This window comes from Gasterosteus aculeatus, chromosome 7 (assembly GCF_964276395.1).
Source record: "Gasterosteus aculeatus chromosome 7, fGasAcu3.hap1.1, whole genome shotgun sequence".
NCBI classification, from domain to species: domain Eukaryota; kingdom Metazoa; phylum Chordata; class Actinopteri; order Perciformes; family Gasterosteidae; genus Gasterosteus; species Gasterosteus aculeatus.
The window spans coordinates 17,123,621-17,138,245 of NC_135694.1; the positions used below are offsets into that span (position 1 = coordinate 17,123,621).

Sequence of the window (14,625 nt, forward strand, 5' to 3'; positions counted from 1 at the left end):
TGCAATGCAACCTGCACCAAGTGCTAACGCGGTATACAAGGAAAGGTAATTCCAGAGGGGGCAATGAATGCATGGATCAAATGTCTGAAAATCTGGTGAATCAATTTCCATGTAGCCCTTTTTTTTGCTTCTGTAATCATCCGCGGCGTTACAGAAGCTGCCTGTATGTGAGTGCGTACGTGTCAAGTGCTGTCTCATAACCCCCTTGCACCGGCTTCACTGTAGTTGGATTAGCGGCAGAAACAAAGCTGTTAATGACGGCCTCTCCTCTCCACTCTTACTTTCATCCCTCACTCCTGTAAACGGTGTGTGGTCTGCTAATGTGGTGGTAAGCATACACATCGCTCACAAAAGGGGGAAGCGAGGAGATGGAACCAGGCCTAATTTGTCACCCTCTCTGCCCGCAGACCCATTTTTCAGGAAACCTCAGCGCAGCCACATCAACGGGCTTCTCGAAATAACACCACGAATGTGCGGAGAGCTGTTGGCAGGCTGCGGGGGCGATGAGCTACGGCTGAGGGGCTGCGATGCCGGGCGAGGGAAGGTTAGTGTTGGGGAGGCTGCTTGGGATCTGAGCTGTTTATATGAACTGCTCTGTCGTCCAAACAGTCAGCTGCCTCTCTGCTCTCTCGTCAAGCCTTGGAGCTTAAGCTGGGATTGTGCCGTTTGGGGAGGGGGGGGACAACTTGATATCCCCCCCTGGACAGCAGCCGCCCTGAGCTTGGGTTACTTTAAGGGGAACAATGCGGCCTCTGTCCACGGCCTCTTACTCGGCGAAGACATGAGCTCAGACAGGCTTGCTAGTGTCAGGCATGGCCAGGGGATTCATACATCACAACCCCACACCGCACAGGGGGATTTCAGGGAAAAGGCTTCCAAACACGGCTTGCCAGCTTTGCCTCTAAATGGCCCAGCAGAGCCCCCGTCTCAGTGTGCTCAGAGCTGAACCAGACGCACAATCCAAAAACCAAAGCAACGCCCCGTTTGCTCCCGGCTCGAAGGCCTGACAAAGCAATCCCTTTTGGGATTTGGGTTTTGTAGAACAGTGTTTACAGTAAAACCTGACGCGTGGGCTAAAGAGGGGATGCTGGTACCCCGACATCAAACCGCCCCTTCAGGAGGGCAGTTTAATCCATAGCAGATGGTGACGGTCCGATGGACATTGATGGGTTTTGGTAGGCTTCAAAGAACAGGAGTTAAGTGGAACATTGTGTTACAATATCAACTGCACATTCTTTCAAATGTAATTTCCCAGACACAGATAGAACTTCATAAACACACGTGTACATTCCCCACAACAACTGCACCGCGTCCTCTAGACGCTATCGACTCAGTAGTCACAATAGACAGCAGATATTTTGACTTGGTAGTAAAGAGAAAGGACAGGTCTTACTAATAACACCAATGATGGCTTTGTGCTATTCAAGGGCATTAAAGCAAGCTAAATGGAATGCAGCCATCATCCATTTAACTATTTCCCCCCTTATTTGCCCATCTGCCTTGAGGTTGTGCACATCACCAGGGGGCGATGTTGCACTTAAGGTCGGTCCGCCCCATTACGACTCCCCAGCTCTCCTGGTAGCAGTCAGTAGCCTGTGGAAATGGGCTGAGACAAATGAAAGCCAGGCAATGTGTGTTCAGAGCAGAAACACATGCAAGGGATCTGAAAACTGGTGCTAGCAAACCGGGATCCTGCTCTATAGTCCTCTCTAATCTGCCCTGCGGCTCATCTGGGCTTTTTTCTTCCCTCCCTGCATATTTATGAGGCTCAGAAAGGGTGAGAAAGAGGAAAAAAAGATAACCTCTTTTCTTGTGGGAGCAATTAAAGCCTTGCTATCATCAATCCTTCTCAGAGTCCTCGTGCTCCATCTCTCTCACAGTTTTTTGTGTCTCTTAAAGGATTTCACCTCACCAGGACTGACCCTCGCCTGGTACTCAGGGAGTGGACAGGGCAACAGAAACAATCCTTCTCTCCACTTTTTAGAAATCAATCCAACAGCAGTAGATGTTGTCAAACCACACAGTTTGAATCCACGCTTTTATATATATGATTCCTACTCTTACAGTTCACAGAGATTGCAGCAGTGACTATTTATTTGATGCAGGACAAAAAAAATGTAGAGAAACTAATTCTTCGATGCTTTACAGACAAACATCTTTAGTGTGGGTGGCCTTCAGATTGTTTTGTCTAATTCACTCCCCATGACCATATAATCCAAGATGGGTGGTTCTAAAAACTTTGGGTTGTGATTCAATTGTCATTTTTCAAAGAGAGACCAAATCCTGCTTCATGCTGCTCAAAGTAACACCTCCGGGGTGAATCGTTTCACAGTGAACACAAACATTTTATCCACTGTGTTAATCCCATCTCCTTTCATAGAACGTGTGCCTGCAAAGCTGCTATGCTCCATTTCTGGGACACGGGCCCTCAAGTTATTCAGGACCCAAATCAGTTTGCGACAATGACATCATGAGACCGCAGCGGTGACTTAAAAATGGAGATCTGGAAATGGCCGGGGGGTGGGGGGGACCTTGAGAGGAGAAAAGACAGACAGAAGAGTGGATTATAGCAGAGTAGCGCACACACATGTGCTGCCCACGCACTATTTTGCACATTCACCGCTAAGCCACCATGAGGCCTCATTAAGGCGCCGGCTCTCTCTCCCTCTTTGGCAATGTCACCTCTACCGCAGGGACCGAAGACTGACACAGGGATGGTTGGCCACAACACCGAAAGCGCACTGGGAATAGCTGGATCTGTAGAAGTGCTGTGTGTTTGTGTGCTTTCTTGAAACCGTTAGCGCTACAAAGTTGGCAGGAGAGTGGCTAATGTCACATTGCATCAGTGGGTGATGCTGACGGGGGGAGGAACTGTCCTGGGAAGAGGAGACTGGTGCTTTCAGCAGCTCCATCCACGAGTCAACAAAGGTCAAGGACACGGTGACTATAAAACACTTCCGATCAGAATTACGTGGGTTAATGCCTCTATCAAGACTCAAACTACAGTTTAGCCACAACCCTTTATTTCACCATAAAAATGTGTTTAGTAGACAAATAAAACATCTAGAAAAAAAAATAACAGAAGACCAAAATTGTCCTCATTAAAATCCTCCAAATCCTTCTACCTTACCTAGACCTACCGATAAAACACGCACAGAGCTTCTCTCAGAGCGCGTGAGGAACAGACATGTGCAGTATACAGTTGCTCTCCATTCAACGCTGACCGGCTGCTAAACCGCAGCATATCTCCGTGTGGCAGACTCCAGGGGGCCAGCAGGGAAACTACGGCCTTTCACTTTGATCTCTGGACTGCAGCCCATTTAAATGTTTGTGTTTGAGATGTAGACCTTTCATTTTGGGGCTGATGGGTTCCAGGCTCTTTGGGTTTAGCGTGGCATGTCGGATATCGTTGTGTTTACACAGTCTCCCTCCAGCTCTCCTGGTGCTGAAATAAGTGCATTAAGATGGATGGATTTACTTAGTCTCTAACCTTGGGACTTGGGGAACAAACTCTGAATGACCTCTCTGTGTTGCCGGAGTGGATGGCAGACTGGCCCACAGTGCTGTGTGTGTGTGTGTGTGTGTGTGTGTGTGCACCAACAGACCCATTCATATCGTCTCCGTAGAAACGGGTCCTCGGTCAGCAAACCTCTTTAGGCCACACTAGACCTGTACATTCAGTATTGCTCTCTTTTTGACAGAATCACCAAGGCCATTATTAAGTTAAAAGAAAAAAAGTTGATTTAATGATTCTGAAATATGTTCAAGCGCTGCGATATATCTCTGCCTACACACAGACACAGTGAATGTGAGCTGCAGGCATTGGGGCCATTGTGTGCGACAGCGGGGCAGTAAATCAGCCAGCGCTATCCTTGATTTGTTAACCTTTGTTTGGCTGTGTCAGCAGATGAGGCATGGATGGAGCGGCCCCTTTGATGGTCATGAAATACAGCCTCTCTCTCTGTAGTTACAGCCATGGAGAGGAAGAAAGGAGCAGGCCTTCCCTCTGTGAGGCTCAGGATATTGAGCTTCCCTTTACTCCCTTAGAGATGCATTAGATGGCTCCTAGCGGGGGTCGAGTACCAAACAGAAGCAAGGATCACTGGGGAAACGCCTGGAGCTCAGACCTGAATCCTTCAGATCCCTGTCTTATTTCTCATAACATGCCTGGTTATTAAATATAAAAACTTTTTTTCAATGTGAATCAAGCCTGTGTTTGAGCTAAAACAACAACGCTTTATTCCAGAAGTTATGTCCGGAGGGAGGGAGGGAGGGAGGGAGGGGGTCCAGGGACTGCGCCGGCTCATCAGAAGGCAGGAAAGGCCACTGGTAGCCAGGTAATCTTTCCACTGGGCACGAGGAGTCCCACAGGCAGCCCTGATTCATTGACACGCACACCCACGCAGAGGTCAGGGGTCAGCGCGGGGAAGCCCGGGGCCGTAAACCAACACTGGTGCTGTGAAAGGTCAACCTCCAGTCCACTGAACGAGTTAGGAAGCCGCCCGGGTGATTTGTGGCATGATTGCTGCTCTCTATATCACTTGAGATTATAGCAGGTGGCGGCCCACTGCCTGGCAGTACACACGGCTCCATCAGCACTCCACCTCTCAGGAAGCCGAGAGAGAATGAGCCAGAGAACGAGAAAAACAGGCCCTCAGCTGCCTCCCACACGGCAGTAATATGCTCGCAGGCAATTTAGCTGCCAGCAGAGCTCTTTACGACAACCCAGGGAGCTCTTCAGCTCTGATATCTGCCACAAAAGTTCACCTCCGCTTTTCTCGCTCTATCTATTTTTTTTTTTTTTTCAAACAATGCCATCGGCACTGCAAATTACCCCCTTCCACATCGCACATTACTCTCTCCCGCGGTGACAGACGCACTCAGGCCCGACACACTTCACCGGCGGCGCTCTTCACGCCGGCGTCGGCCCGGGTCTCGCTGTAGCACTGCTTCATTTTCACATTAACTCCAGTAAAGCATGATATCAGTATTGTGGCTTTTTTGGGGGGGGGGGTGTACACTTTATCCCCACACTGAACTCTTTCTCAGACCGTAGACACAGCTGCAGGACATGTCTCACGAGGGACCGGCTTCTCCAACGTACCTAACAGATGACTTTTCAAAAACATTTTTAGGATATTTGCTGAAATTCTCATTACATCCCAAACTCTTGGAGCTGTGCGACCAGCTGCTTCCATTCAAATCGGGTTGGCGACACTGGCCCAGGTTTTACCGTTGGATCGTTTTGTTATCTAGCGTAAACTTGTTACTCAAGATGACCAAGCCCAGCATCGAAAGGAATAAGCAGTTCAAAATGCTCAGAGGATTACGGTCTCTCCAGTGTTAGTCCAAAACAGCGTTTCTATTTTAAATAGCTTCCGCACACTGAACATTTTCAAACCTTCGCCTGTAAATGCTTCATCCTAATCTTGCCGCTGGGGCCCAGATCACCAAACAATGCACGGCGATCGTTGGTATCTGCTCTCCAATGACTCAGCTGAGTCCGGGCCACGGCTTGTGGATTGACAATTTCATAAAGGATGGGAATGTAACCGGGGGACGAGATATTACTGCCCCGGGACACTGCTTTAATCATTTGATAGATCTGTCTGCAGGCCTTTGTGGTGCGACGCTTTGCTGGTTTGTTATCGGCAGTATCTGTGCAACCCAGCACTTCAATCCCCTCCCTGGACAGCACTCCCTGTCTTAATATGGCTTTGTTACCGATCTCCGCCCACGGTCCCTTGGAAGCAGCTTAGACTTCAGAGGAGTTGTTTATTTCACCGGTGGAAGATAAACTACACCGCCATCTTTTTGAAGGGTGCTTACTCTCTCGCACAGCCAATGAATCAGGTTAGCTGGCGCTGACACCTGCGGGGCACATTGACAAGCGCGGTAATTAGAGCGAACATTTAATGACTCTTAGTAAATGAAATCCATTCCTGGGTGCACTGAACCCCGAGTGAGCTGGAAGGAAAACAGCATGGCAAGCAGAGAGCGACGGTGACTTTTTAGCTGCACGTCAACTATGGTTGTCTGGTGTGGAGGTGATGCCGGGGGAGGGAGGGGGGGGAGGACTAAAACCGTCTGATGACACAAAAGACACGGTCTCATCAGTTGGATTTTCTTTTTCAAATGCCTTGTAGGCCCCAGGCAGAAAGACAGAGAGTGAGGAGAAAACGTTGGATGGCTTTTGAGAGAGCAGGAAAAATACACTGTAATTATTGAGTAGGTGAGAAGGCTGTGAGATTAAAAGATGCGAGAGCAGCACTGAGGCTTCAAAGGGACCCCAGGTTGCCCTGGGCTGATTCACAGTCTTGCTGCAGAGAATAAAAGCCAACAGTCAGTCATTACCAAAGCTGCACATCAGCAGATGAATTGCAATGGCGTCCTCTGTGCTCTGTTGGTTTAAGATATACTTGTGCGTCTTACTTTTGTACCAATCCGTCACAATGTTAATGTTAATAGTAATAATAATAATCGCAATAAGTGATCTGAAATAAGTTTTGTCTCCTCTACCAAAAAACACAAAAGTATCAAGCTATTTGGTATATTCTAATATGTTAGTAAAGCCTGATTCATTCATCCAAGGTAACATTTTGCGAATTAGCTGTAGTTCGGGAGCCGTTTTCTTTATCTCTGCTGTCTCAGCCCAACGAGCACTTCATGTGTACCAAGAGGAGGAGCACGCATAGTCAAACAAACGGAGCCCTTTTGCACCTGCCTTTTTGCGCAAATATTGACACTCGTCGTCCCACAAACGAGCCTCTCTCAGCATGACTGTCGGAGCGGTTGCTTGCGCTGGGGTTTCCCATCAGCACCCTCCATAAAAATACCAGTGGCCCTGGCTCTCCCTGCACCTGCATTCTTCTACTGGCCTCTAGCGATGGCGGCACTGATTAGCATATCGCAGGAAAGGAGGCGGAGGCGGCGGTGGTGAAATGGAAGAAAAGAGGTTCAAATGGGAATAGGGGCCACGAGATGCAGCAGAGAGAAAGCGTATTTTGTGTACTGTTTCCCCAGTCAGGTCCTTTCATGGAGGGGGGAGAGGGAGGCCCTCTGTTGATTTAGGCTGCACAAAGGGGGCCTTAATCCTTTCAAGGGAACCAAATCAGTCAACAGAAAAGCGCGTTCGAAAGGAAACCTCCCTGTCAAGCATGGCCATTGAACCCCCCCCCCCCCCCCCCCCCCACCCCCCCATGGATGCCACAAATCAAGCCCAGGAGAGAATCAAAGGCCAGAATGTGGGAAATGTGTTTGGAGGCCGGCGCTGCGCAGAGCGGGGCGCTACGAGGAAGAGGGTGGGGGTGTTGACGGACCTTTCATCGGCAGCCGGCCTCGTTCCTGCCACAGCCCCCGAAGGGGTCATAACCCTCGTCTGCGAGCCTCCCTCCTGCCTTGCATGGTAACTCCCCCCCATTACGGAGGAATGTCCATTCACGCGGGGGGGACCACCATTATCCTCGAGCCGGAGAAAATGGGGGCTGCTTTTAACAGCAAATTAGTGACTTGATAATGAGGTCACATGTGGTGTTGGCCCACTGAGGCCATAAATGGATGCCTCTCTTAACCGGCCTTCATTCCCTGCAGCATTAGTACAGCCTCCTCCGCCGGCTCAGGTCTTGGTGCATCCCGGCACATCGCAGCAAAGTCTCTCCAACAGCAACGCAACTTTGCTTCATGTTTCACATCTGGAACTTCAACAGCCAACGTAGCCTCTTTTAAGTTTGCACTTTTAAATGTTTCCATCAAATGAAATACCGGCAGAGAAAGAGAGAGAGAAATTTTCATCTCAGAGCCGACACAGCGATGGGTAAATTGGATCAGCTTCATGGAGGCGCTGCGTTATTAAACAACCAAACATGAATGTATGCACGTAGCAATTTTGACACGGTATTAATACCAAGGGGAATGGCAATACACCTGCAACGTCACATTATTATTATTTCACCACCGTAGAAACACAAAATGTCTGTACCTTTAACTGCAGCTGTGTTGAAAAATTTCTCGGAACTGGCATCGGAGATCTGAAAAAAATAAAGACTGGAATTAATCAAATATCACAGTGCCATATTATTTTACATAAACTTCCAAACCTCACTTTAAGACGACTGATTTTACAGGGGTTATGGTAAATAATTACGATGCTTGAATTAATAAACTTTCCAGTACAAACGAAACCTTATAATCCTTAAATTCACTTCGGTTTGCTGAGGTTTTAATGTAAAGGTTATGATCATTTTAATCTATGTTCTCAATTTGAAATCTTCAAGGTCAAATTTAAAACCAATTATGGGGGGGCGGCTCAAAATGATCCCTAATCCATAATTAGTTGGGTAACGTGAGCATCATAATCCAAACCGACACTGTGTCTCACGCTGAAGAAAACAAGCGTCTCTTCTTAGTCTCGCCACTTGGAGGCGCTGTTGCTCCGTGTGAGCGCACCTGCATCCCTCCTGCTGAGCGTCACGGGGAAACTATACGACGTTTTTAAAAGCTTTTAGAGTCAGAGAGTCAGTTTTTTTCGCGCAATTGGTGAAAGGTGAAAGAATATAATTGTTATCACAAAGTAAATGCAGCTTGAGAGCAAAGTAAAGAAAACGAGACAACACCCGCTGAGCTGCAAATGGAGAGAAGAGCTTTTGTGAATAAAATGAATGTCTGATAACTCGCTACGTGGATTTCCTCTCCTCGGGTCTGTTTTGTGCTTAATTTTGCACCTCAGAATACAACATCGCACGCATTTTAATGTAATATAATGACTGAATATTCCAAAATCGACGTCCAGTGACAGCTTATGTGACCCGTGCAACACCAACCACGCCGTTAGGAGGTGCAGGATGAGCCAAGTTATGTAATATAACATAAAAATGAACAAAAAACATGCCAACGGACAACGATAGAAATGCTGAAGGAGCTTGTCACGGATCGGCCATGCACTCACTAATGCAACACTGACAGCATGTAAACAATGGAAGCTGCTGAATAAATGACAGCGCGGGGAAACGCACAATGCGATCTAAGATCACAAGCGGCTCGCATACCTTTGATGTGAGCGAGAAGGCAAATAAGTCCGGCTGTTACTTTCTCGGGCTGGTAAATATGACCTCGTTTCACATTCTGCTTTTTTTTCAAATGATGTAATCCACACAAGATGCAGCGAAGTCTACTCCGGTTGGATCGAGGACAGCCATGCGGAGAAAGAAGAAGCCTTTCCAAGAAAAGAAGAAAAAAAATCCAAAGTCGTTCACAAAGCTACTGCGCCTTTTGGACAAAGAGAACCATGCGTCTCGCCACGGACAGCGACTGCATCAGCACTGAGGAGAGCGAGCAAACATCCCTTCATCCACCTTTCTGTCCTTCATTTGGACACAATGTGATCTGGCTTTCAGGTAAATATTCTCCTGTCGGGAAAATCCGTGAGGGGAAACCAACAAGATCCCAGAGGCTCCGCGAGCCGGCGCGCGCAGACGGAGGCGCTGCGTCCGAGGGATAAAACCGATCCAACGACGCGCACGGCCGGTTCCCTCCGTGGAGACGAGAGACGCAGCCAGATCACACGCGCACGGGCCACAACTTCACACGGAACGAGCCGCCGCGCGCTCTCTGACGGATCCCGGTCGTAGGCGCAAAAGAGCCTCTCCCCATCCGCTACCCAGACGCAGACAAACTCCCATTCATCCAGCGGCCCAGTGCCGGAGTGCCGCTGCGCCCACGGTCGGTTCCTCCTACTTCCTGGTTTCCAGACGGACTCGGATTCGACCTCAGTCAATCGCACACGAGCGGGTTTACCGTTTGCGTAAATGGCGCGCAAAAGGAGAGGCGGCAGCGAACTACAGCTTGATAAGGAGGCAGCGAGAGGGAGAGCGAGAGGGAGGGAGGGAGAGAGAGAGAGAGAGAGAGAGAGAGAGAGGGAGACAACGGGAGGAAGAAGAGAGAGCAAGGAGGGCGGGGACAGCGAAGGCAGAAAGATGTTCTTTCTCTCACTCGGAGTGAGATGATGTCAGCCCCCGATGAATTCCCCAGTAGGGTGCTGCTACCGCGAGGGGAGGAAAAAACAAAACGCTCCTCTATGCGCAGCCAACAAGCTGGTCCTCCCGTTGGACCGTGTCCCACTCCACTGGGCTGAAGGGAGGTCAGCTGCTAATGGAGCAGCATTGGGTCCTTCTGCCTTCGATTTGGTTCTCCGGCCGGCCCTGACGGGCCAAAGAGCCTAACAAGCTTCCTTCACTGACACTGCAGACATAAATCTACCACGTTTATAATTTTGTTAACCAAAGCCCTGGGAGGATTTTCCTTAAGCTGGCCCACCCAGAGTCCTAAAAAAAAACAAAAAAACAACCCTGCTGGAGCTGGCAGAGCTCAGCGGTTTCACCAAGGGACCACCTCCTAGTCGCTTCCTAGTATGTTTGAAAAGGGATCATGCAGCTATAAGATGGGACACCATCCTGTTAGGATTCACACTGCAGACCTGAAAGTAGCATTCACCCGAGAAGCAACGGCGCTCATCCTTCTTCGCCCTGGTTCTCAGTGGGGTACAGTGGTTCAATGGTGTACAAAATCCTCTTTATAGTGCAGATCTGTAGCATCCCACAGCCTGTCTAATGAGCATTAACCCCGCTTGGCTGGGAGGTAAATGGGTGTACAATAGAGTCACGTTGCAAAGTCTCGCTGCCAGTTCAGCCCAAGGAATCCCAGAGCAGAAAACGGACTTAGCTCATAGCTGAGATGCTAATCCGTCCCTCGGTAACGGAGAGACCAAGGCTGCGCTGACTGGTCTGGAACGGAGGCACGGAGGGGAAACCAATCCGCACAGGTGCCCACAACAGCCCGTTTCTCAAAACTGCAGTCAGATGCTCGTTAAACGGAGGAGTTTACATTGGGAAGAAAAGTGCTTATCCATATAGTTCAAGTTCCAATGAGCTTGGACACACTTGATAAAAACAACCATCTTGGGGTGGGAGGATTTTTTTTCCCTCACCTCACTGGCCACTTGGTTCGGTTTCAGAGAACAAAGGCTGTGGTCACAAAAGGGCCTGGGAGAGACAGCCGCCTGCATGGCCTGTGCTCCTCAAGTTCAAGGTTCCTGCTCTGCACCGGTGCACATTTCACAGATGTGTGCACTGTGCATTGAACAACTTAAACCAATGAAGTGATTCATCCTCCGGCTAACTGCTGCTGATAGGCTGTTGGAGAACTTCTTTGTTAATGCACTACAGTGACATTATGTAGCTGTGCAGCGCCGCGCTTCATGCCAACGCAGTAAATCCCGTCTAAAATTAGTTGCAAATGTACCAACTGTTGTTACACGTAATTAGATCACAGGCATGCTTGCGTTTGAAGCGGTTATTGCGATGAGCGGCGTATTGTGGTTTGGCTTAAAAAGAGTTGACATGGCCGCTAGCATCAAGATATGTATTTATATGTCCACCCCCGGCAGGAAACGGCTCACAGTTGTTTCCACGGTGTTGTGCGCGAGCAGCATGAACGAGCCACTGTTCTCCATTTTAAAATGGCCATTATCAGGTTTGAGAGCGACCACCAGTCTGTGATTACAGCCACGCTGCCCAACAATCGCCGTCCGGATCGCTCACTCCACATTATTTTTAATTCAAATAAAACAACGCTGGAGATGAATACACATCAAAAATGAGAACCCTGCACAGTTTTGGGTGGGAAAAAAAAGCATTGCCTGTGGGAGAGCATGGAGCGCTGAGATCAAACGTCTGGATGTATGCTGTGTATCTCAGTAATTGCTGTCTGGGCACGCAAGTTCTGTCTATAGACCATCAGCTTCACACTGACATTTTGTCATCTTTTATTCTGTTTTTTTTGGATACTGATTCTCCACTTCAAAGAAACCAGAGGCAAACAGGCCCCCCCACCCCCCACCACCACGGTTTAATTTGACAGGAACTCTCTCCTAGTTTACAATCACAGGGGACCGGCTCGCCTTTATGCGCCTTCCTGCCATTATGCCAAATCTGCCCTTGTTTAAAATATTACTGATAAGTGTAACATGAGTGCTGGCAATGTAATATGTTAAAAGCTTTTATTACGTTTGCCTGTTGACTCAGGGCCTTGCCTTTGTTTTACAAGGACTGAAAAAAACCCTTATTATTCAAACCGTAGGATCATATGCAAAGGCCAGGAAATGGAAAAGGAACCTGCTCTGTGACATTGAACAAAGATGTCGTAAGTGGTGAACAGCAGTCATTTCAGGTGAGTATTTCAGTTTCCCTTCCCAATGACATCTTTGTCATTGGGATATACCAAATATCATGGCTATCAAGAGACCTTAATGCAAAATCACAAATGTGATATATCTGTATTACATTTTATGGCAATCATCCAGGCAACCTGATAGCAGATCTAGATAAAACGTCAGGATCGCCCAAGTCACACAGGTTTATCCTTTAGTGATCTCTGAACCGGATGCATGGATATATATATATATAGTGGTTGTTGAGCAACAAACAAATCAGCGGACCGACTCATAACACAAGTATTTCTTAAAATAAGTCATACAAGTTATACATTTTCAGACAAGCTGACTAAACACACATTTTCCAAATTGAATTAGTGAAAACAATGAATTCACTGCTAAACCCAAAACCTTTTAAAAGGAATATGCCAGACACATTATTTGACTTAACACCTTAACAGCCCTTTCTTACTGTGGATGTGTAATGGACACTTTGCAGTACATATTTGATCACGGTATAAGTTGCATGTAAGTCTCTGCCGTCGTATGCACATTTCCACACTTCATTCCGTTTGGTGACGGTGGTGCACCATAATACTGTGTGCCAGGACTCAAGGCCATCTGGCTGTCTTTGAATTCCTTTAGAGACAAATTCCATAAATGTGTGCAATCCATTCTGGTATCTCGGCCATCCAGCTATCGATGCAAACGCCACCAGCTGGACTGGTGCGATCTAAACCTGAAGTGAATCATAGAGACAGGCACACAGCGGAGGACCACGTTTCATTATGTTGTACCGGCTCTTTACCCAATAATCTCACTATTGGAATTAACAAGATAATGCTTGATCGAGAAACACAGTTCAAAGAAAATAAAACCTGTTTTACATGGATTAAAAAAGGATTTCTATTCATCTCAGGGGAGGGGGTAGGGATTAGATCCCACCCTCCTTGTTGCTAAAGATCTGAAATTTCCAAATGTTGCAGGGCGATCCAACAACTGTGAAAAATGTTTAATTGCACACACACAAACTCCCAGCCTTTCGAAGATGGAGTGATGATGTTCTTTTAAATTAATTTGGAACTTTTTGCTTTTATACAGTCACTACATCCAACCTTATCTCTCCGAGCCTCCACTGGGTTGTCAATGACAACGGGCTCTAATCTCTACCCCTCCCGACAAGCAGCACTGACAGGCCCTTTCTTCCCAATTCCTCAGACACGTAGCCACACATAAATTAATCTGTCACTCATTGCTAGTATTAATGTAGGGATGACACACGTCTGGGCATGCAAACACACACACACACACACACGGCACAAGACAAAATGTAACCAGCATTAATAATCCTGACACAAACTGGGACACCATAGCAAGCCAAAAGTGGAAAAAGCCTTTGGAAAAGCTGACAGTCTTTTCTGTTAAACTGCATCAATCAAATATCCCGACATAAAATGAGAGATTTAAGGACCATCGGCATTGCAACAAACATGCTTTTCAATAATAATCCTGTAAATAGCAATGCCAAAAATGAATCTCTACTTTGTAAATCTTTTCCCTCTTATTTCCAACAGGGTTTAGCACCCGGTTGGCTGAGAGGGATGACTGTTTTTTGTAGGCTAACCCCGAAGGTTAGCATCACAAAGAGGTTTCCTCTGCATTATTGCTGAAAATAAGCACTGTGGCCAACAATCGTGTATGAACATCTGCCCAGCAAGATAATCCTTTCAATGAACGCCACATTTAGGATTTTTGAGGGGTGAATGAAATCAACAGAAGCAAATAGCTCATTTTAAGTGATAAACTACTACACTTGTTAGGCTTTGTTAAGACACTTAAAAAGTTTCAAAATTAAGACATGAAAAACGTATTTTGTGTGTTGCTGAAAACGTGAAAATCTCTTCAGCTTGTTTTGATCACCGTATTTTAGGAATCTAAACAAAAACTCAAATGTATATTTTTTTTTGTTGAGAAAATGCAGGAATGCTGAATCATTTCCAAATCTTCAGACTGCAGCCATTCTAAGATTGACTGACACATGGATGAAAGCATACATCTGATCCGATGACTATACTTCAAAAAGCAGATCCCTTTTGATATAATAAAGCATCTCGAGTCGTGAGATATGATACTTACAACACATGTCAGCCGCTAAGGCAGCGGAAAAAGAATTTCTTCCGGTTGTTAAAGCATGTGGAGAAACGTCGCATGCTTATCGGTATCTGCTTATCTCCCCGCGGCCTCTGAACGCAGGCGGGGCCGTAGGAGGTCAAGACAAATGGTCCGATCAATAGCAGACATTATCTGGATCTGGTAGGCAATAATCAGATCCAGTTGACAAAGCGGCGCACAGAAAGAACTGTCTTGTCAGCGGGAACAACCCGCCTCCTAATGTCTGCTGTGAGACTCACGGTGGAACA

At 47.3% G+C, this 14,625-nt stretch overlaps 2 protein-coding genes across 11 annotated transcripts in view; one reads left to right on the forward strand and one right to left on the reverse strand.

Annotated features, from left to right (window-relative positions):
* The window catches only part of LOC120822077 (uncharacterized), a 52,780-nt gene that overhangs the window by 29,719 nt on the left and 8,436 nt on the right, over positions 1 to 14,625 (forward strand). For 2 of the 3 annotated variants that reach the window (XR_013468354.1, XM_078106538.1), the window contains one exon: positions 408 to 544. The exons of the other annotated variant lie outside the window; for it this stretch is intronic. Coding sequence is in view for 1 of the 2 variants with exons in the window: in XM_078106538.1 (XP_077962664.1) it covers positions 408 to 544 (137 nt within the window). In the remaining variant the exon portion in view is untranslated. The remainder of the gene's footprint in view (positions 1 to 407; positions 545 to 14,625) is intronic. 3 annotated transcript variants of the gene reach the window in all.
* auts2a (activator of transcription and developmental regulator AUTS2 a) overlaps positions 1 to 14,625 on the reverse strand; it is a 316,878-nt gene that overhangs the window by 20,072 nt on the left and 282,181 nt on the right. For all 8 annotated transcript variants that reach the window (XM_078106530.1, XM_078106532.1, XM_078106535.1 and 5 more), the window contains one exon: positions 7,979 to 8,027. In XM_078106530.1, the coding sequence (XP_077962656.1) occupies positions 7,979 to 8,027 (49 nt within the window). The remainder of the gene's footprint in view (positions 1 to 7,978; positions 8,028 to 14,625) is intronic.